General features: G+C 35.2%; 1 protein-coding gene across 1 annotated transcript; it reads left to right on the top strand.

The window, feature by feature from the left end:
- The first annotated feature begins 1,664 nt into the window (after positions 1–1,664).
- LOC129005841 (angiotensin-converting enzyme-like) lies at positions 1,665–18,251 on the top strand. The gene is made up of 6 exons (XM_054434860.1): positions 1,665–1,918; positions 4,686–4,794; positions 8,200–8,320; positions 8,901–9,144; positions 9,495–9,632; positions 18,043–18,251. The coding sequence occupies exons 1-6, from the start codon at positions 1,665–1,667 to the stop codon at positions 18,200–18,202; spliced, it is 1,026 nt and encodes a 341-aa protein (XP_054290835.1). The 3' UTR covers positions 18,203–18,251.
- Positions 18,252–24,232: the final 5,981 nt, after the last annotated feature.

Raw genomic sequence — 24,232 nt, 5'->3', positions numbered from 1 at the left:
TAGGAAAAATGGAGGATAGTCTAGATATTTTAAAGAATTGTAAGAAAGGATATGTAATGAATGCTTGGGAAGAATTGTATATTTATAAGGAAAAATGTAAAGATAGAAATAAGTTGATTAATGAACAAATACATTTTGATTCCAGTTGTACTTATAAAAATGTATTGGCCGGTGCTTCCGGTAGCCAATAGGGTATAAGTAGGGACGCCATTCAAGATTCTTGTCATTCGCCTATTGGGTCTGATGATGATTGGAGTGTCCAATCGAAATCGATCACCACTTACCACCTTTTTTGTATATTTACCGTCTTGTGAATAACAGTATAAGCGTAAATATATGTTTTAAGTGTTATAAGACGTTTCTTTTATTTACTTTCCGCATATTGAAAACAAATCTGTTCTTCATAAAGATAACATAGTAACCTTAAAAGCCACTGGGGCAGAGCCCCGATCGATTGAGAAATGGCTGAGGAGTTCAAAGGACAAATTTCGTGTCGGCGAATCAATTATATAGATAGATGCTGTAGTACGGGATTACACAACAAGAATGAATTGACATATTTTTCCATCACTCCGTACCACGATCACTAGAAAAATACCGGTATGGATCATAAACATAAACAAATTACGTTATTGGCCCGAATCCTATACTAATAGCATTGAACATATGTTTTGACAGTTCCATTTAAGCAATGTTTATTTTCGGGCCAAAAACGTCATTTGTTTATTTTTATGATCCATACCGGTATTTTTCTAGTAATCGTGCTCCGTACCAAAAGTTGATGACAACTTATATAAAAGAAAGTATATGTTTCCCAGGCTCTAGAGTGAAGAAAAACGATCAGCTGATTTTCCTTCGTTGTATTTGCTCACCGTAAAACATGAGCGCGCGCCACAAAATGCCACTTTCGGTACGTAGAACCTTGATAACAAGACTCTCATGGTGATTATAAAATAAAGACTTGTTATCAAGGTTGTCTCCTTATCAAGGTTTGCAATAACATGTGATTAGGGGTAAAATAAATTCTAGGGGATCTAAAAATTACCCTTGTTATCAAGGGTAACTTGTTATCGAGGGTCTTGTTATCGAGGCTTCACTGTAGCACGAATACTAGAATAATACCCGGTATGGATCATGAACATAAACAAATGACGTTGTTGACCCGAATCCTTTACTAATAGCATTACATATGTTTTAGCAGTTCCATTTAAGCAATACTAATATATTTTCGGGCCAAAAACGTCACTGCTATCACAAACGGATGGTCTTGAGAACTCGAATTTTCGATTGTACATGACTGATTGGACTTTTTTGTTTTTCATCTTTGTTTTTATTTGCCTTGTTAATTTGTACTAATTATTTGCTGGTTTCAGCTTTTGTGTTTCCGGCATTATCTGATTTGTAGGTACTAACCTGGCTATGATCTAGGTCTCTTCCCAACTAAGACGAGACCAGATTCTACAATCATCCTATAACATTATATTCAATGACGCAACGTGTCCGCAATAATCATTTAGACAGCATGACCCACGATGATCATTTACCAATGTCATATAACGAACTTTTAACAAAGAATTGTGGTCTTTTTCAATAAAAATTGCGAATCAGCCAAGTTTGCATGTTTTCGGTCAAATTTACTTCATTGTAGTAATATTTTAGGCAACATGTGGGCTCAGGAGTGGTCCGCAGTTCTTCCTCTGCTGGTCAATTCGACGATGCTGGACCTGGACGCTGGTCTTCGCGCCAAGAACTATTCAGTGTGGGACATGGTGCGGCGAGCTGAGGACTTCTACGTATCGCTGGGTCTAGACAGGATGCCGCCCAAGTTCTGGACCAACTCTCAGCTGGAGAAGCGAGAGGGTCGAGTCTCCAACTGTCATGGAACTGCTGCCAACATGTACACCGGCGATGACTACAGGTACACAATTACAGTTATCATACAAGGAGAAACGTGGATGAAAATTCTCAGTCACTTTACCTAAAAAACAATGTACAGAAAATATGCAAGGAAAAGGTTTCTTACGAATCCAACCAATCATGGCTTCAAATTCAGTCGTTGGTGGTCCTCATTAAACTAAGATGGGAGTGGTGTAGTCGGTAAAGTGCTTTCAGCTGTCCTCGATCCTGTATGAACTAACTGGGGTCAATTATCAATCATTAAGATGGGGACGCCACTTAGCTGCGTATTTTAACCCAAATATGAGTGAAGGATGAGTGTAGAATGGTGTGTGATGATCTGTGTAGCAATTTATGGAATTTATTTGTGTATGGAATTTATTTAGTCTGCTAGCTTTGTTACTGACTAAGATCAGCTGTTTCATTAGCCAGGATCATTTATTTAAAGCCCAATGATCGGCGTCTCGTTTGGGAAAACTTTAAAATAGTTTGGTACGGATAGAATGATCACACTAGACCCCATTATATTACCCTGAATAATGATTTCATTATGTTTTAGCGAATTTCCCGTAAAGGGAATAAGCTATTACCGTAGGTCTCATGGTAAGACCTAGACCCGGGACCGATTTACTTTTTCGTTTTGAGGTCCCCAGATGCCAAAAACACCATTCGTTCAAATTCATATATATATATATATATATATATATATATATATATATATATATATATATGTCCGTTAGCGCGATAACTCGAGCAAAATTGATCCGATTTTGATGAAATTTGGTACAAACGTGTAAACCTACATTTATTCGAACGAGTTCGCGAACCAGCATAATCGGACAATGGGATCAGGGGTTTATGGGGGGTAAAATGGGGTAAAATGGGGTTTTCTCATTTTTCACCCTAAAAACTATAAATTTCTAAATTTCTCTCTAGACCATTTTGAAGAGCTTAAAAAAACAAATAATTTAGTATATTAAAGTGTTTTGAACGTTCATTGACTACGGAGAAAATTTAAAAAAATTTAAATTTAAAATTCCCATGTTATTTTTATGGAGAATAAATAAACTGTTCTAGTTTGCTTGTTTATGGATATATTTTAATCAAATTTGGCAATTTGGTTTATTTCATACTAAGCTATCAATATTTCAATTTAAAAAACACACCTCAACATCTTCCCCGTAGCAGCAAACCTAACTACTCACTAAAATTAATGTTATTTAAATAGGAAATAAATCTGAAAATTTATGGGAATATTTTAGTAGAAATCAAGCCGGGTAAATGGAAATTCGCTTAGTATGCAGGTTTGCTGCAACGGGGGTATTTAATTTTATCACTAACTGATTTAACATTCTTTATCATAATGGCAGTTTTTATTTAAACATCGAGTTTTTACCGCCACTATGCAAACGCTATGCTCGTAATATATCACAGAAAAGGAAATAAGTTGTATTTCTATAAGGAAACTCTTGTTCCTTTGTCTGTGATAATATCTGCAACTTTTAGTGTATAACAAATGTACCTACGTCAGCTTAATTGAATCTATGGCATAAACAGTTTATGCTTATCGAAGATGCCAAGCTCTAAGCTATTAAAAGTTAAACAAACACTTAAGTTGTTTTTGGTTATTTCTATAATTTTCCCGACAACTCATAAGTCAAACAGGTTTGTATCGTATTTCAATAAATTAGTATTTAATTATATGCGTTTACGTTGTTGTGCCCATTTAAGTGTGCAACCACAAAGTTAGTTCCAACCACACAACGCTCCAATGTTTGGAGTGTGACGCTATCTTCATGATAAGAGCGCCAGGCAGACGGTTCTCACCATTCGTCTTCGTTGACTAAATATTGCCCAATTTTGCTGACAATTTGACATATAGGGAGCCAGAGCTTATGTCAATATTGATCATTCGATTATGTCATCTCCATAACAGTCCATAAAGTCCTTGAGGGGTCTTAAAGTCAGTGGCTGATATGGAATGGTAGACGAATTTCAGTTCGTTCCATTGGACTTGAAACCGGACAGTTGTGTATGCTATAAAGGAAATCTGGGTTATTAACACCCCCAACGCAGCAAACCTGCAAACTAAGCGAATTTCTTAACTGATATGATATACACCAAAATACTCCCTTTTTCATTGACATTAGCCTTAATTAGTTATTATTTTTTTGTCACAGGTAAGGTAATAAAATATGTTCTTAGTAAAGTGTCAATAGATTAATATAAAATGAAAAATTGACAATTTTGATCACAATACAATATTATTCATAAACAGGCAAACTATAAAAGTTTATTTAGTCTCCAAAATAATTACATGAAATATTAAATTTAAAAATTTTGAACTTTCCTAAGAAACTATTTTAGTATACAACAACGTTTCAATGAACTAAACTATTCTTTTTTAAGCTCTAAGAAATGGTTTGGAAATCAACTGCAAAGTTTTGTTTTGAGAGTCAAAAATGGGAAAACCCCGTTTCCATAGTCCGATCATGCTGGTTCCCAAAATCGCAGGAATAAACCTAGGCTAATACTCTTGTTCCAAATGTTATGAAACTAAAAGTCGCGTGCTAACAGACACGTTTATAATGATATTTATAAATTCGAGCTAATTGTTTTTAGGCCAATGTCGACCTCAAAACGAAAATTCAAAACAACTAAATACAATAAACAAAAGGTAATACACATTTGATTTATTGGGTACCGTTGAAAAGTTTTCAGTCCATTGCTATCCAAACTAAATTTTCAACATGAATTAACTAATATTTTCCATTTTAACTTCTATTTAGGCTTCTGATGTGTGCTGAAGTAAATTGGGAAGATTTTCACGTGATTCACCATGAGATGGGTCATTTGCAGTATTTCATGGCATACAGAGATCAACCAGCTATATTCCAGGTATAATACAGGACAGCTGTGTAAGCCTAGATATATCAACAATAATGATTACTTTTGGCTATAATTTTACAGTTTTCTAATAGAGTTCTGGTTCTGAATATTATGAACTCCTTGCATCGTGAAGACGTTTAAAGGGTAGGCTAGATAAATATTTAAATGTTTTTAATTTGCCCGTATAGCCCTTAACTCAAGATTTACCCGTACCAATAATGATAATTGCAATTATGTCAATGGTTAGTTAAACTAGTGGTTAAACTACTGGTGTACAATGCAGTTGTCTGCTTGCATTATTGAGCGGAGCTAGCATATTAATCCAATACTTTTCTAAAGTCAATGGTACTTATTTTTCTCGTCAATGAGATCAAATACTTGCAGTATCCAATGTCAATAATATATATGGTTTGCGTAAATGGAATGCATATTTGCAGTATTCAACGTCAATTAAATATTAGTCTGGTTCACGTAAATGAATTGTCTACTTTCAGGAACCAAAGTCTATGTTTTATCTGGTTCTCATGTAATGAATGTCTACTCGCAGTATCCAATGTCAATGATACATTTGGTACGCATAAATAAAACGCCTATGTGCAGCATCCAAAGTCAATGGTACGCCTGGTTTACTTAAATGGAATGTCTGTTTACAGGTTCTAAAGTAAATGGTACCAGGTTCACGTAAACGATTGTGTACTTGCAGTATCTAAACTTAATAGTACATTTGCTTCACGTAAATTGTCTTCTTCCCCCAGTATCCTAAATCAACGGTACACCTGCTTCACATAAATTAGAAATCTACTAACTTGTAGTATTCAAAGTTTATGGTCCATTTGGTTCACATAAATAAGATGCCTGTTTGCAGTAAAGCCAATGGTAGGCTTACTTCTGGTTTACTTAAATCATGGAATGTATATTTGCAGTATTCAATGTCAATGATACATATGATTCGCATAAATAAAATGCCCATTTGCAGTGTCTAAACTCAATGGTAATTTGGTTCACGTAAATGAATTGTCTACTTACAGTATCCTATAAGTCAATGGTTCATTTGATTCACGTAAATGAAATGCCTAATTGCTATAACCAAAGTCAATGGTACGTTTGGTTCACGTCAATGGAATGTCTACTTGCAGTACCTATCCAAACTCAGTGGTATCTTTGGTTCACATTGATGGGATTCTTAATTGCAGTATATCTATTCAAAGCCAATACCACACATTATTGAATGGTACGTCTAGGAAAGTCTACTTGCAGTATCCAAACTCAATAATTGAATGGCTCCCCGGAAAAACGTTCCAAGCGCCAGAATTAGAGTTTGCAGGTTTTTAAAACAAAAACGTTCCTTGTGCTTTTGTCTATCAAGTGGTTTGGCCGATTTTATAACTAAAACATTGAATTATGGGTAGGGGAATTTGGCACTCAATGGAAGAACGTTCCTTGTGCAGCGTATTGGGCAGACAAGACCATGTCTTCACTGTTGTCAGGCCTTATAAAACAATTAAATAGAGACAAAAAACTAAAGTTAAACATAGATTTTTGGAAGAAGAAAGTTAAGAAGATTCATAGAAATAGCGGGAAAGAGTAAAAAACTACAAAAATGAAGTAGTGACTGAAAAAATACCTATTTCTGAAGTAATTGGAAAAACGTTACTTGTGCTACAATGCACACTACAGTTGAACACTATAACGTTAGTGATCCAGAATATTTACCAGGACATAAGAATTTAATTTTCATTTCTAAATACTTATTATTAGTAAATTACAACCTAGCTGTTGTCAATTTACTGTTTACTGTCTTATATGTTATTTTTGTTAAGTGAATAGGCTGATTTATTTAAGGATTTCTCATGTTCCTGCACACACAACGGCTGCAAGACTATACCTTACGTGACTGACTATACTGTTGACTATACTGTACCAAGATAATACGTTTTTCTACAAGATTTTGTGTGTTATTTTAGTTAAATGAAGTGCAATATTGTAAAATTAAAAGTCCCAAGCACACAAACAATATCTGCTTAATACAAAGGCTAGGGGTTATGTCGGTTTCATTAACAAGATATTGTGTATTCTTTTAGTAAAATAAGATTCAATTTTGTAAAAAAAAATTCTTTCACTTGCAGTTTGAGAATTTCTGTACCTAAGCAATAAAAATAATGAATTATTGCAGCTATTAAAACTTTATTCTTTACAAAACGTTCCAAACGCCAGTATTGTAGAGTAGAGTGCTATGTTTCAGTAGAAAAACGTTGCTTGTGCATATCAAACTACGCCCAATCAACGTTTTTCCACTACATTTACACTTAAAATGTCAAAAGCTTAATAATTTGGATTTTTACTTGAAAAAAAATCTTTATAACATCGTTTTGACTAGACCTATCAAGTAGAATCTAAAAAAAATCCAAAAAAATATCTTTAAAAAATTACTCTCTTAACCTTTTTTTTAGTTTCTGTAAAGTTTACAAAACGGCGCATGGAACGTTTTTCCAGGGAGCCATTCCAGGGTAGGCCTATGGTTCATGTAAATGGAATGGCTATTTGAATTAAAGTCAATGGTGCATCATCAGCCTTATTCCGGCGACACGAATTAATTATTGGTTATTAATTTTGTAGAAAATTATGTTCAATGATAGTAATCCGATTGTTCTTTCCTTCTCCTCTGTACGGTATTTGTAATGTACTGTTTAGATGATTCGTTAACTAACATATATGTTGCGACTCTTGTTTACCTTTTTATTATCTTGCAAATACAGTGGAACCTTGATAAGAAGACCCTCGATAACAAGTTGCCCTTGATAACAAGTGTCATTTTAAAATCCCCTTAAAATTATTTTACCACTAATCACATGTTATTACAAACCTCGATAAGAAGTCAACCTTGATAACAAGTCTTATTTTACAATCCCCATGAGAGTCTTGTTATCGAGGTTCTCTACTGTAATGCCATGGCAACCAATAATTCCATAAGGCCCATGTTAAATTTCCAAAAGTTTAAATTCACGTAGGGAAAAGCCCTGTGGTCTGATTTGTACCATTTCAGATTTATACCTACCCATGGTTGGCTACTATGATTGTGCTAAATTTGGTGCAGATCGCTTTAACCGTTCAGGAGGAGTATTTGTAAAACATAATCAGGAGTGTAGAGTTTCGCTCGCTTCGCTTCGCTCCGCTCAATAAATTTCACCTCCAAAGCCGAAATTGTCTTGTTAAACATTATTTTCTCTTTAACACACTTATTAGGAGATTTTGTATTGATACCTTTGTTATTAATTGAGTAAGTACATTGTGTGTTTCTAGCTTACTTGTGTTTAGGAGCACAACAAACGAATAGTGTAATTTCAGCATTTAACTACAAAGTCTAATACATACAAGCTTGTATTTGTTGTTAAGTAATGTCCACATGTTTCCCAGGCAGGTGCCAACTCGGCGTTCCACGAGGCTGTAGGAGAGACAATAATGCTAGGGGTCCAGAGTCCCCTTCACCTGGAAAGGCTAGGGGTCATGGCCAGCGATGAAACTGATATTCAAAAAGGTATCTGAAGGGACTGTGCTGTTCATAGTAAACTTGTGAAATACGAGAAGTACCAAGATCGCTTTAGGTCTCTTGCTATCTTGGGACCCAGTTGTCCTTTATCATTGGGCTATAAAGACTTATAATAAATGGTCATGGCTAATAAAGAACCAGTTGATATTAGTATAACTATAATCTATTGTGTAATGTCATCTGATACATTCAACACCGATCTTCAAACGCCAATCTTCGCCTTAAAATACGTAACCATGTTTGTACCGGTGTCCGGTAGGCTTTTCACGAATCTATTCTATAAATATCTAAGCTAACTTTAGCACTGGTAGGTCTACGACTAGGAATATGTATAATCAATGCTTGTAGTATGGACATTCAGAAAACCCTTGATAAGTTACAGTTTACAAAACGAAATTATGAGAATCCCTATTTATGGAACAGAAAGAGAGATATGTGGCTAAAAATCTATATCTTCAATTAGCTTGGCCATTGAGGTGTTTCCTGCTTGTCAATTTAGACCAATATTTTGACATGGAGATGGATTTTATTTTATCTGACGCATTATAATATAATGTCGTATTTACAGATCTGGAAATTCTCCTTTTACTCAAGACAGCCCTGAACAAAGTCCCTCAGATAGTGTTCGGCATGATGATGGACAAATGGCGATGGAAGGTGATGCGGGGAGAAGTGACTCCCCAGGAGTACAACACGGAGTGGTGGAGCATGCACAAGGAGTTCCTACGAGTCAGTCCTCCTGTGCAGCGGTCCAAGGCTGACTTTGACCCAGCGGCCAAGTTTCACATTATGGACAACACGCCGTATATAAGGCAAGTTCAGTGTAACACCGACATAAAAAAAGTAAGCTCAATAACAACGGCAGTCGTGAGAATATATATGACTTGGAAAACAAATCCCTGGGTAGGTATGTTCAACGTGCTCATTTTCGTGACCAAAAGTTTTGAAAACCACCACGCAGCATCGTTACAAACGAGACGTACCTAAAGTTGAAGAAAGCCTTGTTGGCTTAGCCATCCAATCGCATTTGCTACAGTCATTAGGCTCGTTTATATATTTAATACGTTAATTTGTGCAAAAACGAGTCTCTAGATATTTCTCACTCGCATGACTGTTATTCGACTGTATGAGTCATGGGACGTAACCCTTTTTTGTTTCACAGATACTTCTTAAGTGGTTTCCTTCAGATGCAGTTCTTCGAGTCTCTGTGCTTGGCCACAATTCCTCGCCAGGCAAAACTTCCTTTCCCTCTTCATCGCTGTGATATTTACGGAAACAAGGAGGCAGGTCGTCTTTTGAGGTAAGTGTACTAGACTGGTATAAAAGAACAGGGTGTATTTTTTAAAACGCAACACAAATTAATCAACTTCTGTGAAACAATCGCTTTTACGACGATATCAATTATCAATTATTTAATATCTATATCTATCTATCTATAATATTAAAACGAAACAGGGTTTTTTTATTTCCCGATTCTGAATCAACCACTTGACGGATTTTCATGATTTTTGTGTTGAAAGAAAGATAATTTTGAGAACTAGGGAATGTCGCAGCCACAATTTTAGTTTAGGGTCCCAGTTTTTTATAAATTAAGTTTTAATTTTTAAAAAGTCTACCAGCCGACGCTAAGATTCTAAACTAGCTTTTGGCATAAAATAATTTGCTTAACATAACAGCTGTAAACATTCAGCTTTTGTGTCACAAATTCAGCATTTGGATAAAAATGTAAAGACATACTTAGGGTTGACTTATTTATACTATGTGTAATGCTAATCATTGATACGTTCAATTCTTCTGTAAGAGGATGACAGATTAATTTAATATACATAGTAAAATACTAGGATGTTCAAATTATTTTTTAAAGCAATCTTTGTAATCTTCGATTTGTTTTAGAGCAATATAATTTGTTTTAACTAACAGCTGGTTAGTTATAAAAATGCCCTATAGAACTATGAGGTTATTTACTCTGATTTTGTCATTGATTATAGGAAATAAGTAAGATTAGTAGACCACCGAGATAAGTAACACCATCGATGTGTACAAGTCGAGGCTCTGTAGTCTACACGAGTTAAATAAAAAAGATATGCAAATTATTTTACTGCCGCTAATTATTAATTATTAATTAATTTTTTTCAACTTTTTAGAAAGGGTAGGAAAACCACAATTTTTACATATTTTAATTCATGTTGGCAGCTTTTTGTTTACAATCAATGTTTTTGAATGCTTGAACTTTGTTTGGATTAGGCCCGGAAATATTGATGTCATAAAGATGGAGATCAAGAATCCTCAGGAATACAATTTTAAATTACCACCACAACCTCAGACGGGTGTTATTCAAAGATAAACAGACGAATGACATAGATTTAACACAAAGTCATCATTGACCTAGGATACTGCAATTAGACTAACCATCCTTTTATGAAATCTAAAAAAGTTGTTTGGCGTGTGTTTAGTTGTGGTTAAGTTTGGAGGCGCTGAATATTTTATAGTTTAAATTAATGAATATGGGGAATTACGATGTGCATTGATTCAATGAGGGTGGTTTGGTGGTTCCAAGGATATTGGAACTGATAACGGAATGGATAATAAACATAGACAATTAATTACCTCACTAGCTTTACTAGCGTGTTTTACGTTTTTAATCCTATACTCTAATACGAGCAATGTTTGCTTGTATGTATGTATGTATGCTTGCTTGCTTGCAAAAAAGATCTCGAAAACGGCTCCGACGATTTTCTTCAAATGTTGTAAATAGTTTATTTCTGGCCTAAAAACGAGTTTACTGCAGTTAGAACTGCCAACAAAAATCTAATTACGTAGAAAAATGAAACTGAAAATCACATTTTTTTAACATTAGTTTTATGGGTTGCTAGGTGACCATGTTGGCTGAATTAAATAACAAGGAAAAAGTAAACAAAAGACTTGAAGTTGTAGCATGTGTTCATAATAAGCCAACTACCCACAGTATACTAGCAAATTACAAATACAGTACAAAAGGAAAAACATCACTTGTTAATATTTAGCAAAGATTATACTGAAGATTACTCTATACTTTGTAGTCAAGGGTAGCAGTGCGAAGTCTGGGATCTGTTTATGACGATTAGATTAAGGTATCTGCAATCCTAAAATGCTATGGGAAGGAAGGAAAACAGGTCCGCGACGTAGGAAGTGGTGAAGGAAGTAGTCAAGGCGAGCTGTCCGGAGTGTGGGAACTGTTTATGACGATTAGATAAGGGTATGGGCAATCCTAAAATGCTATGGGAAGGGAGGGAAACAGGTCCGTGACGTAGGAAGTGGTGAAGGAAATAGTCAAGGCGAGCTGTCCGGAGTGTGGGAACTGTTTATGACGATTAGATAAGGGTATGGGCAATCCTAAAATGCTATGGGAAGGGAGGGAAACAGGTCCGTGACGTAGGAAGTGGTGAAGGAAGTAGTCAAGGGAGTAGTCCGGAGTGTGGGAACTGTTTATGACGATTAGATTAAGGTATCTGCAATCCTAAAATGCTATGGGAAGGGAGGAAAACAGGTCCACGACGTAGGAAGTGGTGAAGGAAGTAGTCAAGGCGAGCTGTCCGGAGTGTGGGAACTGTTTATGACGATTAGATAAGGGTATGGGCAATCCTAAAATGCTATGGGAAGGGAGGGAAACAGGCCCGTGACGTAGGAAGTGGTGAAGGAAATAGTCAAGGCGAGCTGTCCGGAGTGTGGGAACTGTTTATGACGATTAGATAAGGGAATGGGCAATCCTAAAATGCTATGGGAAGGGAGGGAAACAGGTCCGTGACGTAGGTAGTGGTGAAGGAAATAGTCAATGCGAGCTGTCCGGAGTGTGGGAACTGTTTATGACGATTAGATAAGGGTATGGGCAATCATAAAATGCTATGGGAAGGGAGGGAAACAGGTCCGTGACGTAGTAAGTGGTGAAGGAAGTAGACAAGACGAGCTGTCTGGAGCGTGGGAACTGTTTATGATGATTAGATTAAGGTATTTGCAATCCTAAAATGCTATGGAAAGGGAGGAAACAGGTCCGCGAGGTAGGAAGTGGTGAAGGAAGTAGTCAAGGTGAGTAGTCCGGAGTATGGGAACTGTTTATGACGATTAGATTAAGGTATCTGCAATCCTAAAATGCTATGGGAAGGGTGGAAAACAGGTCCACGACGTAGGAAGTGGTGAAGGAAGTAGTCAAGGCGAGCTGTCCGGAGTGTGGGAACTGTTTATGACGATTAGATAAGGGTATGGGCAATCCTAAAATGCTATGGGAAGGGAGGGAAACAGGTCCGTGACGTAGGAAGTGGTGATGGAAATAGTCAAGGCGAGCTGTCCGGAGTGTGGGAACTGTTTATGACGATTAGATTAAGGTGTCTGCAATTCTGAAATGCTATGGGAAGGGAGGAAACAGGTTCGCGATGTTGGAAGTGGTGAAGGAAGTAGGCAAGGCGAGCTGTCCGGAGTGTGGGAACTGTTAATAACGATTAGATTAAGGTATCTACAATCCTAAAGTGCTATGGAAATGGAGGGAAACAGGTCCATGACGTAGGAAATGGTGTAGGACGTAGTAAAGGCGAGCCGTGTGGAGTTTGGGAATGGATTTATGTATCTCCAATACTAAGACTGCTTTCAGAAAGAGCTAATGATTTTCCCCGAGCAAAGCTCGGTCTCCAGGTACTTCCTTCAACATGTGACCAGTTCATTTGTTCAAATGAATATTATTTTATTTTTGACTCAGCTGTTTACCAAAACAAACTATATGTTGTTGTGTTTACTTTTCTTTGTTTATACACTTATTTATTTAGCAGAAATTGATGTCAATGGATGCAGTGAAATTGACATAAAGATGTGTGTGGACGATTCGTTTAATGATGTCAGGACACCAACGTTATAATTATGTGTACTGTGAATTTTATTGGATATTTTCGTTTTATTGTTTATTTATTATTATTGGTGATATTGATTATGGAAGAGGTAGGTAGGCTATGCGATGGAAGGTGATATCATTGACTAGGCCTCCATACACTTCTCAATTGATAATAATTACTCCTTCTACTGTAGGCTGCAATAAAATTTGTCTTTATACGTGTAAACTAGCTGTTCTGAATTATAGGCCAACTCCGTTTTAACTGACTACTCCCGTACGTAGGACGGGCTAACACCTCGTTTCACTTTAAAATGTAGGTAGTTTTCCCTTACCGTGAAGGATCTGCGTTATCAGGAAATGTGTTATTTTGAACTAAACATATCAAACACTTGCGTTTAATCAAGTTTTGTCGTAAATGCAATCTGTGTAAGTATTTAGTTTGTGCATTGCAAATTTCAACTCATATTTGGGAAATATTTTTTTTAGCAGTTTATCACTTAATTGTTTAAGATATAAATGGTTTACATGTTGATACTTCTTTTTCTATATGTTTGAATGTGATGAGTATGTCGGCACGGTAAAATTTTGGTTAGTAATGAAAGCGTCAATCTGTGTAGTAGGTATCTATAAAACTGTTACCGGTAAATAAACTTCATACTGCAGAGTGCAGCAGAAACCAAAGTCGACTCATACCATACCCACTATCCCCGTAGTACTGATGATTCAGAAACTTGGGCACTGACCAAAGAACCGAAAAACCTTAATGATGGGTTAGATAATAAAGTGCAGAGAAAATATACAGACCAGTTCAAGATAACGACCCGGAGGTCGAAATAAAAAAGAACAGAGAGCTAAGAGAAATGTGTTAACACCAAAATATAGGGATGCTTTCCAGAAGTAGGTAAAGCTTGGGTGGACAGGCTGTGCATAAACTTTAAAAAAGTATATTCCAAGGAGTACCGGGAGTACCACACGATAGGCGGGAAACATCAAGTTATGAAATGCATCCTCAGACTGGATCTAAATTTTGAAGAGGCAGGTGATAGAAGAGAATCCTCATAAAAGTTTCAGTGGTCACGGAGATACGATGAGGTAGGCCTACGTTAAGTACATAAGTAGTACAGTATGCAATTGGAGGTGGCATGCAACTACTCTACTCAAAACCAGTGTGAATCGGTCGCCAATCTCACTTATTGCACTTATCACACTGTTGCTGTTTTATGGTAAAATTATCGGCTTTAAAATACATATCGCCATATTTTAGGTCTATATTCGAATGGAATGAATAGGTGGTCACGTTACATTTGTTTATAAGGTGATCTTCCCCATTAAAACAGCCAGAATTTTTGTCTATGCGTGTAAACTAGATGTTCTGAATTATTCCGTTTTAGTTGACAACTCGATTCCCGTACGTAGGACGGGCCACCAGCTCGTATATAATATTAAAACGAAACAGGGTTTTTTTATTTCACTATTCTAAATCAACCACTTGACGGATTTTCATGATTTTTGTGTTGAAAGAAAGATAATTTTGAGAACTAGGGAATGTCGAAGCCATAATTTTAGTTTTGGGTTTCAGTTTTTTAGAAATTAAGTTTTAATTTTTAAAAAGTCTAGCAGCCGACGCTAGCATTTTAAAGTATTTTCAATGCTGGTTTAACTAACAGCTGGTTTATAACTGTCATTGAAATGTTTATGTTACGAGTTGTTTGTTTACAAAAATATTGTTTGTTAGTGTTTGTCTACATACTATTTCACAATGTAGGTAGTTTTCCCCTACCGTGAAGGATCTCCGTGATCAGGAAATGATTTATTTTTATCTAAACATCTCAAACACTTGCGTTTACTCAAGTTTTGTCGTAAATGCAATCTTTGTAAGTATTTAGTTTATGCATTGCAAATTTCAACTCATATTTGGGAAACATTTTTTCAGCAGTTTATCGCTTAATTGTTTAAGGTATAGTGGTTTACGTGTTGATACCTACTTCTTTTTCTGTATGTTTGAATGTGAGTATGTCGGCATACTAAAATTTTTGTTAGAATTGAAAGCGTCAATCGGTGTAGTAGGTATCTATAAAACTGTCAAATAAACTGCAGGGTGCAGTAGAAACCAAAGTCGACTCATACCATACCAACTATCCCCGTAGTACTGATGATTCAGAAACTTGGGCACTGACCAAAGAACCGGAAAACCTTAATGATGGGTTAGATAATAAAGTGCAGAGAAAATATACAGACCAGTTCAAGATAACGGGCCAGAGGTCGAAATAAAATAGAACAGAGAGCTAAGAGAAATGTGTTAACACGCAAATATAGGGATGCTTTCCAGAAGTAGGTAAAGCTTGGATGGACAGGTTGTGTATAAACTTTAAAAAAGTATATTCCAAGAAGTATCCCACGATAGACGGGAAATATTAAGTTATGAAATGCATTCTCAGACTGGGATCTATATTTTGAAGAGGCAGGTGATAGAAGAGAATCCTCATAAAAGTTTCAGTGGTCACGGAGGTAAGATAAGGTACGGTAAGTACATAAGTAGTACAGTCTGCAATTGGAGGTGGCATGTAGCTACTTTACTCAAAACCAGTGTGAATAGGTCACCAATCTCACTTCAAGATTTTTCAAATCGACACAAATGCTGTTTTATGGTAAAATTAACGGATTTAAAATGCATATCGCCATATTTTAGGTCTATATTCGAATGGAATAAATAGGTGGTCACGTAACATTTGTTTATAAGGTGATCTTCCCCATTAAAACTGCCAGAATTTGTGTCTATGCGTGTAAACTAGATGTTCTGAATTATTCTGTTTTAGTTGACAACTCGATTCCCGTACGTAGGACGGGCCATAAGCTCGTACTAGATAATTACATAATACATGATACTAGCTCATGTGTTAGTGAATTGGTATCCCTGTTTTCTTTACTTCATCAGCCAATACATATAATATATATATGTAATATCGGTCTATATATTATATATAGACTATATATATATAATATATTTCTGCATATGAGGTATTGATTGAAGTTTCCAAATTACATCTGGAAATTTATTCTCCACCCTTTATAAAAACCAATTATTTACTTTCAATGTACAAGAAATGAGATTGCGAAAGCACTATGTTGAGTCTTTATCAACAATTTAGTCCCAAGAACAGTAAAACTCATAGATAACTGTAACAATGCATATAGGGCCTAAGCCAGGCAGTATAACATAGGTAATATAAGTAAAAACAGGGATACCAACATATGAGTTTGGTGTTGTCTTTAAAATGCTTGTAATTTGGATTGCATAAAAAACACTTTTATTTATTTATTTATATGTGTACTTTTTGTTTCATTTATAATAATGGCTGGGTATCTTTTCCCAATTTATTCACTTGATGAGGGTGCAATCACGTCAATAGTATGTTACATTTGTCTGAATTATTATTATGTCCCAGATGTGTTAGAGACAATTTTGCTGCACACGAGAGCAATGTTGTAGGAATGATCTCGAGTGCAGCAAAGGCCTTTTGCACTCGTGTTACACATTATATTTTTCCTACAGTCACTTATAAAGCATATAAATAATTAGTCTTTCAAACACTATACAACACGTTTTTAGGTTCAGCTGGCAACACAAATAGGTGCCATAGAGAAAGTAGTACCCGGTCCATATCACTCCGCTATTTTTCCTCGGAAAGAAATGTGCTCCGCGACTTGAGAATATAGTTCCGTATGTTTTTGTAATTTGAAGTGGTTTCCACGCCTTAAAAAATGCTTTAAAGTTATTTTCTTGTTTATTAAGATCGTAGGAATGTTTTAAAAAACATTTAAAAGAAAAGTCCAGAAAGTTCAGAAATACCGAAACTATAAACACGAAATGACAGGTTAAATCGTAATTATAATAGTCAATCAGCTGCTCATAGTATTATTATCTTTAAGTGTTGCCAAACCTATTTCCAAGCGTACACGGATTACGTGCATAATAGAACCACGCTGTTTTGTGTTGTTTCGTTGGAATCCTGATGTGCGCCAAAGTATAAGCCGTACGACAAAGTATAAATATGCAGCAATTAGCAGCTTTCTGTACTATAAACTATAAACAGTACAAGGAAGCCAACTTTGTCGGGTGACTGTAGGAAAAAGCATATTGCATTAGAGACGGTATATTGAGCTTTTAAGTCAAATCGCGTTTTTATAGATTGGCAAAAAAACAAACAATTATTTACGTAACATCTTGCCAAATCAAAGTTTTACCTTTGACTATTAATACAACAACTTCTGTATCCAATAGTCAATGGTTTTACTTTAAGAATCTCATTGCTTATTAATTCTTACGGACTTGGTCAACAGCTGTTTGCAAAACATATCTTTCGGCTGGGTTAATCATGAATTATTGTTGCAGAAGTTGCAGGATAATGGGGTTTTCTCAGGATGTTCTTAAATGGCTGAAATCTTTTATGTAGATATGCAGCAATGTGCGGAGGTTGGTGACACTAGATCAGACTGGGTGACTGTTAAATGCGGTGTTTCTCAAGGATCTATCCTTGGACCTCTGATTTTTATACTGCACGTCAATGACATTAGCTAGACCTTGGTCAACTGTAAACACCACATGTACTCTGGTGACTTAAGTACTGTACATGACATTTTACTGTAAAAAAAATACTGTAACGAACAATGTAAAAAACTGACCGTAAAAGCCAGTAACGAATAGTTACATGCACTGAGAAGCCATGGACTGACACTTAATCACGAGAAAAAATAGCCTATTGTATCTTGCCATCTAAAACTTCGTACCTAAATTATCATTTCATTCATCCTTTTACTTTCCTTTATACTAACTCTTGTCGTGTAACCATTTCAGGAACATGATGCGCCTAGGCTCTCGGGCAGAACCTCAGGAGGCGTTGGCTACCATGACTGAGGGACGGTATATATCATACTCTGCAAAACCCTTTCTAGAGTACTTCCGTCCTCTGTCACTCTGGCTGGACAGCAAACTGACTAACGCTTCTCCTATCTGAGCCACGTTCACCGAGACACATACTGGTTACCGCGGGAAAACTAAATATATATGAGCTTGATCTATTTTCATTAAACCTGAATTTTCTCATGAGTGCCATTACAGGGAGTGGTTTACTTACATGAGTTAATTTAATTGCCATTATTAAATCGATATTTATTTGTAGTAAAATTGGTTGAAAAATACTACATTATATTTATATATTTTAGTTTATTTCAATCTATTGTTTCAAAGTTGTTTTTTAATACATAAAATACTATCAGTTATAAAGGAGTTTTATTTCCACAAGTCTTAAAAGAATAATTAATCTGACCGAATCTGAAGCGATTAATTGGCTGCATTTCTACATTCCCGAAACCCAGACATTTACTGAAAACCACATGCCTCATGGACATCGGTATCGCAATAATATAATTTTCATATTATATTCAACTAATAGCATAATACAGTAGTGATTTTACTATTTATATCTTCTCGTAATAATCGTCATGTCCACGCAAATAATGAGCAAAAAAGCAAGCCAATTAAATTTCACTAATTATTATCTTGATCAGCATTACCTATAGGGGAAAGTGGAGCAAGATGAGGTACTTAAGCATTTAATAATTTTTTGAAAGCTTCCTAATTTATTAACAAAAATAATTGATATTGCAACTTAAACTTCAGTCTTTATAGAGTATATATAAATATTTTTGCTCGTCTAGCTTAAAAACTTATACATAAAAACCCTTTTTTGTATAGTTTACCAAGTACCACATCTTGCCCTTCAGTGAGGGCAAGATGGGGTGAACTCATGGGGCAAGATGGGGTACCATTATAAAGTAAGGCAAATAAACAAATAAACACTAAACAAACTTAAAAACATTTATTAGCGAATTTCCCATATAGGGAATAAGCTATTACCGTAGTACTCATGGTAAGACCTGGGCGCGGGACCGATTTTTTTTTCGTTTTGAGGTCCCTAGAGACCAAAAACACCATCCGTTCAAATTCATATATATATATGAACATATATATATATATATGGATATATATATATATATATATATATATATATATATATGTGTGTGTGTGTGTGTGTGTGTGTGTGTGTGTGTGTGTTTGTATTCACCGAATAGTGGCATCCTTCACAGGCACACGGCCGTACTGTGGCACCTTCAAAAATTGTGGCACCTTTTTCAGGGTGCCACAGCTAATTCGATCATTTTTGAGGTTTTCCAGCATTATTACGTCGTTTAAACATCACATGCCACAATTGAGTATTTTTGAACTCGTTGATGTGAGTTTAAGTAGCGCAGGTACACACCGAATTGTGGAACACGAAACCATACAGGTAGCTAGCGCGCCTCGCGCCGTCCGCCGGAACTATAACTTTCCTAATGCTACGTTGCCAATTCTCGCGCCAGCCTACACTCGAAATAGTGGCACCATGCCACAATTCAGTATATATCAACAGTGTGTGGACAGGATGCCACTTAATGAGCTGTAGAGCTTGAGCAGTGTGTAGAACAGTGCAACAAGCAACTAATAAACTAATAATACTATACTGCCACGTACTATAAAACAATTTAAGTACCATAAATATAATATACTTTTGCTCCGAGTGGTGAACAATGTTTTGCATTACAAATAATTTGTGTAGTAAATAATAATTTAAATTGATTTACCTAACCCGCCATGTTAAACTTCCCTATCCCAAGCGTGATGTATACAACTTCCTTACTTCTCGAGTGATGTAAAGTATCAAAAACTCACTTGGTGATGTAAAGAAACCCATTTAAATAACATTGAGTGCTTAACTTAAAAAATATAACTCTATGGAGCCAACGATGTTCAACGCTAGAAATCAGCTGTGCGCTTGAATGTTATTATTATGCTTTAAAGTATTTTCCTACCTAACCTAGCTTTTGTTAGTAAAAGAACGTTACTGATAGAAGATGAGTGAAATGGATAATGAAAAATATTGTACGTAAACCCATGTTTATTGTCGGGTCAGGTAAAATCTTGTACGTTACACGTTACGCAAGAGCGTGCTGTTTACATCACTTAGGTGAATTATGCAACTCGCTTCCGCTCGTTGCACAACATTCACCTGCGTGAAGTAAAAACGCTCTTACTACACTTGTAATGTAAATAGCTATTACGCAACCATTAAAAAATTGATTTTTGTTTACAAACATAAATAATTGGTAACGTAGTTATTTTGTATCAATTGAATTTGTACACTGAAACGATAACAATGTTTCAGGTTAGAACGCTATATAAGTTGTCCTAGACTGCTTTTTTTATCTTACAAACTATTTCGTGCTGATACATCTATTTTTTTTAACATTTTAGTCATCTTGACAGAATATTTTGCAATTACATTTCTGAATCAGTCAGTAAAGGTAGATTTCGATGCATCATTGCTGAAAGTTATGTTTTGCTTCTCACTCTCAGAGTATTCCAAAGACATCTAATGTTTCAATCCATGTTCAAATGTTATATGAGGTAAACATATAACCGAATCAATTAAAGTACTTAAATTAAAATACATATTATTATCAACACGCATAATCTAGTTCAGATTATAATATCATCTCAAAATCATATTTGTAAAACCTACTGTGGTGTTTTAACCAGTCCCCACTAACAAAAGCATAAAATGAAAGGTCCTAAAGAGGTTAACATTGAGTCATAACAAAAGTAGTTTAAAAGTTGTAACCGTGATACTGTAAATAATTTGATATTGTTAGATATTATACGATCGTTTTACAATTTTGTCAATCTATCTGTTACTTTCATACAAATGTATTTTTATTATTCAATGTTTTGTTTTGTAGAACCTTTAGTATTCTCAACTTTATTAATAACTAGTAGAATACCCGACCTTCGTACGGGGTTGGCTTATAAGTAGAACATGATCATTGCAGTGATGGGAGAGGAAACGGTCTAAGAAAATATGGTCTTTTAATTTATACGGTATCCTATAGTGTGGCACACATATACCTATAATAAAAGAATGTGTTTAATGGTATGCACTGTAAACGAAAACCTATCACAATAGTTCCAAACATGTTAAGGGAACATGTTAATAGGGCAATTTTCTAACATATTTTAGTGAAATTATAATCAGGCAAACGGGAATTGGCTCAGTCTATAGGTTTGCTGGGGCAGGGGGATTATATTACTGTTTACAAACAAATAAATCAAAAGAATATACCCCATAACTCAGGATAAGGGCCTAGGTTGATAGGGCAATATAGAATGTTGATTATTTCCTATATCCATTGAATGATTTATTTTAAAATGAATTATTATAAAAATAAATAAATAATATTACAACATTTCACAAATATTATAACAGACTCAGTATAGTTAGATCATAAACAAATGAAGTACTGTAACTGAAACAATCCTATAATAATGAAATTACATTAACATATGGTTTGACAGCTCCATTAGGTAATGTTAAATAAATTCAGGCTAGTGACATCATTATTTTAAATTTATAATCCTTACCCTCTCTGTTCTAATATTCGTGCAGTATTTAATAAGGTTTGAACCAGCTGTGTTGAATTGAGAAATCAAAATCAATTTGACAGTTAGTTCTGCTTGTTTACATTTTTAAACTTACTAGGTTTGTTCTTTGTTACCATGGATACCATCAATCAATATTTACTTTTAAATCTCTCATCTCAGATTTTTGAAAGCCCACGGGGCAAAGCCCTTGGTGAATATCGAAGCGGTAATAGTTCTATATGTATCCTAGGAGCTGTAGCTTCATTTGTGTGCAATTTGAGCATAGTCGGATCAGTATTTTTTGAGATTAGCTCATACAAACACACACACAGACACCCCCTCTTCTTTATAATAGTATAGAATAGAATAGATAGATAGATAAACCTATTTCAACGTGCAATATCAGTTTTAGGAAATTCCTAGTAAGGTTGTTAGAAGTATATTGGCATCCGTGAAGTTTGTGTAATGTTTTTTAAAATCACTGTGGGATATATTTAACTTCACTTATTATTTATTTAATATGTTTCTACTTCTTGAAATTCTCAGTTAACTGGGAGGCGGAGCAAACAGTTTGTTCTAAAATGAACTTGAAAATTTTAAACAATCTTTTTCTGTTGGTTTACTTAAAGTATATAATGTTCTACTATGAATGCAAATCTTTAATATAGTCTAAATTTCCAGTCCCACCCTCAAAAACTATGATATTTAACAGTTGAATCTTTTTAACGTATAAACACATTATTTTTAATCGGTCATCAAACTGATTCTTGAATTAGTAGTTGCAAGAGTACGCAAAACTGCAGAGAGTCCTTGAAAATGCTTGTGCAATGATATAGTTTTAAATTATAAAAGAAACCCTTCAAAAAATTGTATTAACAGGACCAGAGGACCAATATGCACATGGTATTTCATTTGTATAAGGCAAAAAGTTCAAATCATATTAACTTATGATTGCCAATATATTTTGGGTTTCCTTAAAACAATTATATAAAACCGTCTGCAAATGTCAATAAAACTGATTTTATAAGAAATTGTAGATTCTTCTGTTGCTCTGTAGGCGACCATTTTGGTCACACAAGGAAGTCCAAATTTATATCTTAGTTTGAACAACGTCATCTTGATTTTACATTGCTCAAGATACATAATCGACACATAGGCTTTCAAAAAAAAAATAAGTAAAGAAAGTAACTAGTGATGGACCGCGCAGACATAGGAACAGTCTAGACTTGCCTCTTACTGACGTTTTCCAAACGAATATAGAAGTTAGATCTACATTCTTCATTTTAGGCTTGAAATAAATTTGTTTGTGGGTAAGAGCGAATGAGTAAGCATGAACAATAACCCTTCTCCCCGACACGCTACCATACCACAGCATCTTACTAGCAGAGCTCAAGGTGATTGACGTAATTGTAATGAACTAAATTTAGACTTCCACCCCCCAATGTCACCAATGGGCCCTAAAGGTTGGTATGTAACAATTCATGACGGTTGAACAATGGCCTTTAAAATACGCTTTTAATTTGTTTCCTAGCGTTTACCGTATCTTAGAAAAAGTTAGTTAACAATAATTACAAAAACTTGTTGGGCGAAAGAAAAATTCTAAAAAGCTACAAATTAATTTATAATATATGTATCTATATCGTATTAAAGTGTGTTAAAGGTTTAGCGCTTGGTTTACAATGTAAACATTTTCAAAGTCACAAGATGGTTTCTGAAACTCTTTATACAACTCTCCTTTATAAAAATTAAAAAAAAATATTATCCAAGAAATTGAGCTCTTTAGCCACAAAATCCACCGTTTTTTTACTTACCTGACGAAGAAATAAAAACAGTAGCAGACGACGAACTTTGTTATGTCATATTTAAAAACTCATTTAAAAGTACCGACTTTATTTCAAGATTTAAAATAGAAAATATAAACTTTTGAGCTTTTAATTAGAACCAATAGTGTCCTAGACTAATTGACATCTTTCACACGAAGTGTCAACGATTTACCTTTAGTCTAAATGTCAAGTTATTTTGAAGCTGGACATTGAGTTTTGGTGCCGTTTTCATTGGCATCTACCACTTCTAACCTTGGGGAGCGAGCTGGCGTAGTGGTTAGAGCGCGGGACTTCAGTCCCTGAGGTTCGATCCCCGCCAAGTCACCAATGGATTTTATCTAAGTGATAATGCCGCAACCACTAGGTCTAGCCTGAAGTAATGTGAAAAACAATCCCAGGCTCGTGCCTAGCGTCCTTAGGACAAAAAAAAAAACCACTTCTAACCTGCACTAAGATGGCGGAGTTGAAGCCAAACTGCTTGTATGTTAGTTATATAGATGTGCTCCATCTATTGGTCTTATGTGATCGTTGATTTAAACTAACGGAATTCTGATGAAAATTTGATCATGAATTATTAGCAGTTTTGCAGGATGATTAACAATAGTTTTTTTTTTTTTTTTTTTTTTTTTTTTTTTTTTTTTTAATTTAAATGGCTTGTTAGTTGGCAACAAATCTTAGAGATGTGTATACATTTTTTAGGACAAAAT

This window comes from Macrosteles quadrilineatus, unplaced genomic scaffold (genome assembly GCF_028750875.1).
Source record: "Macrosteles quadrilineatus isolate MER2022 unplaced genomic scaffold, UCM_ALF_1.0 Scaffold_36__1_contigs__length_1205136, whole genome shotgun sequence".
Taxonomy (NCBI): Eukaryota; Metazoa; Arthropoda; class Insecta; order Hemiptera; family Cicadellidae; genus Macrosteles; species Macrosteles quadrilineatus.
Note: the sequence above shows the minus strand (reverse complement) of the source record. Positions and strands in the feature narration are given on the sequence as shown.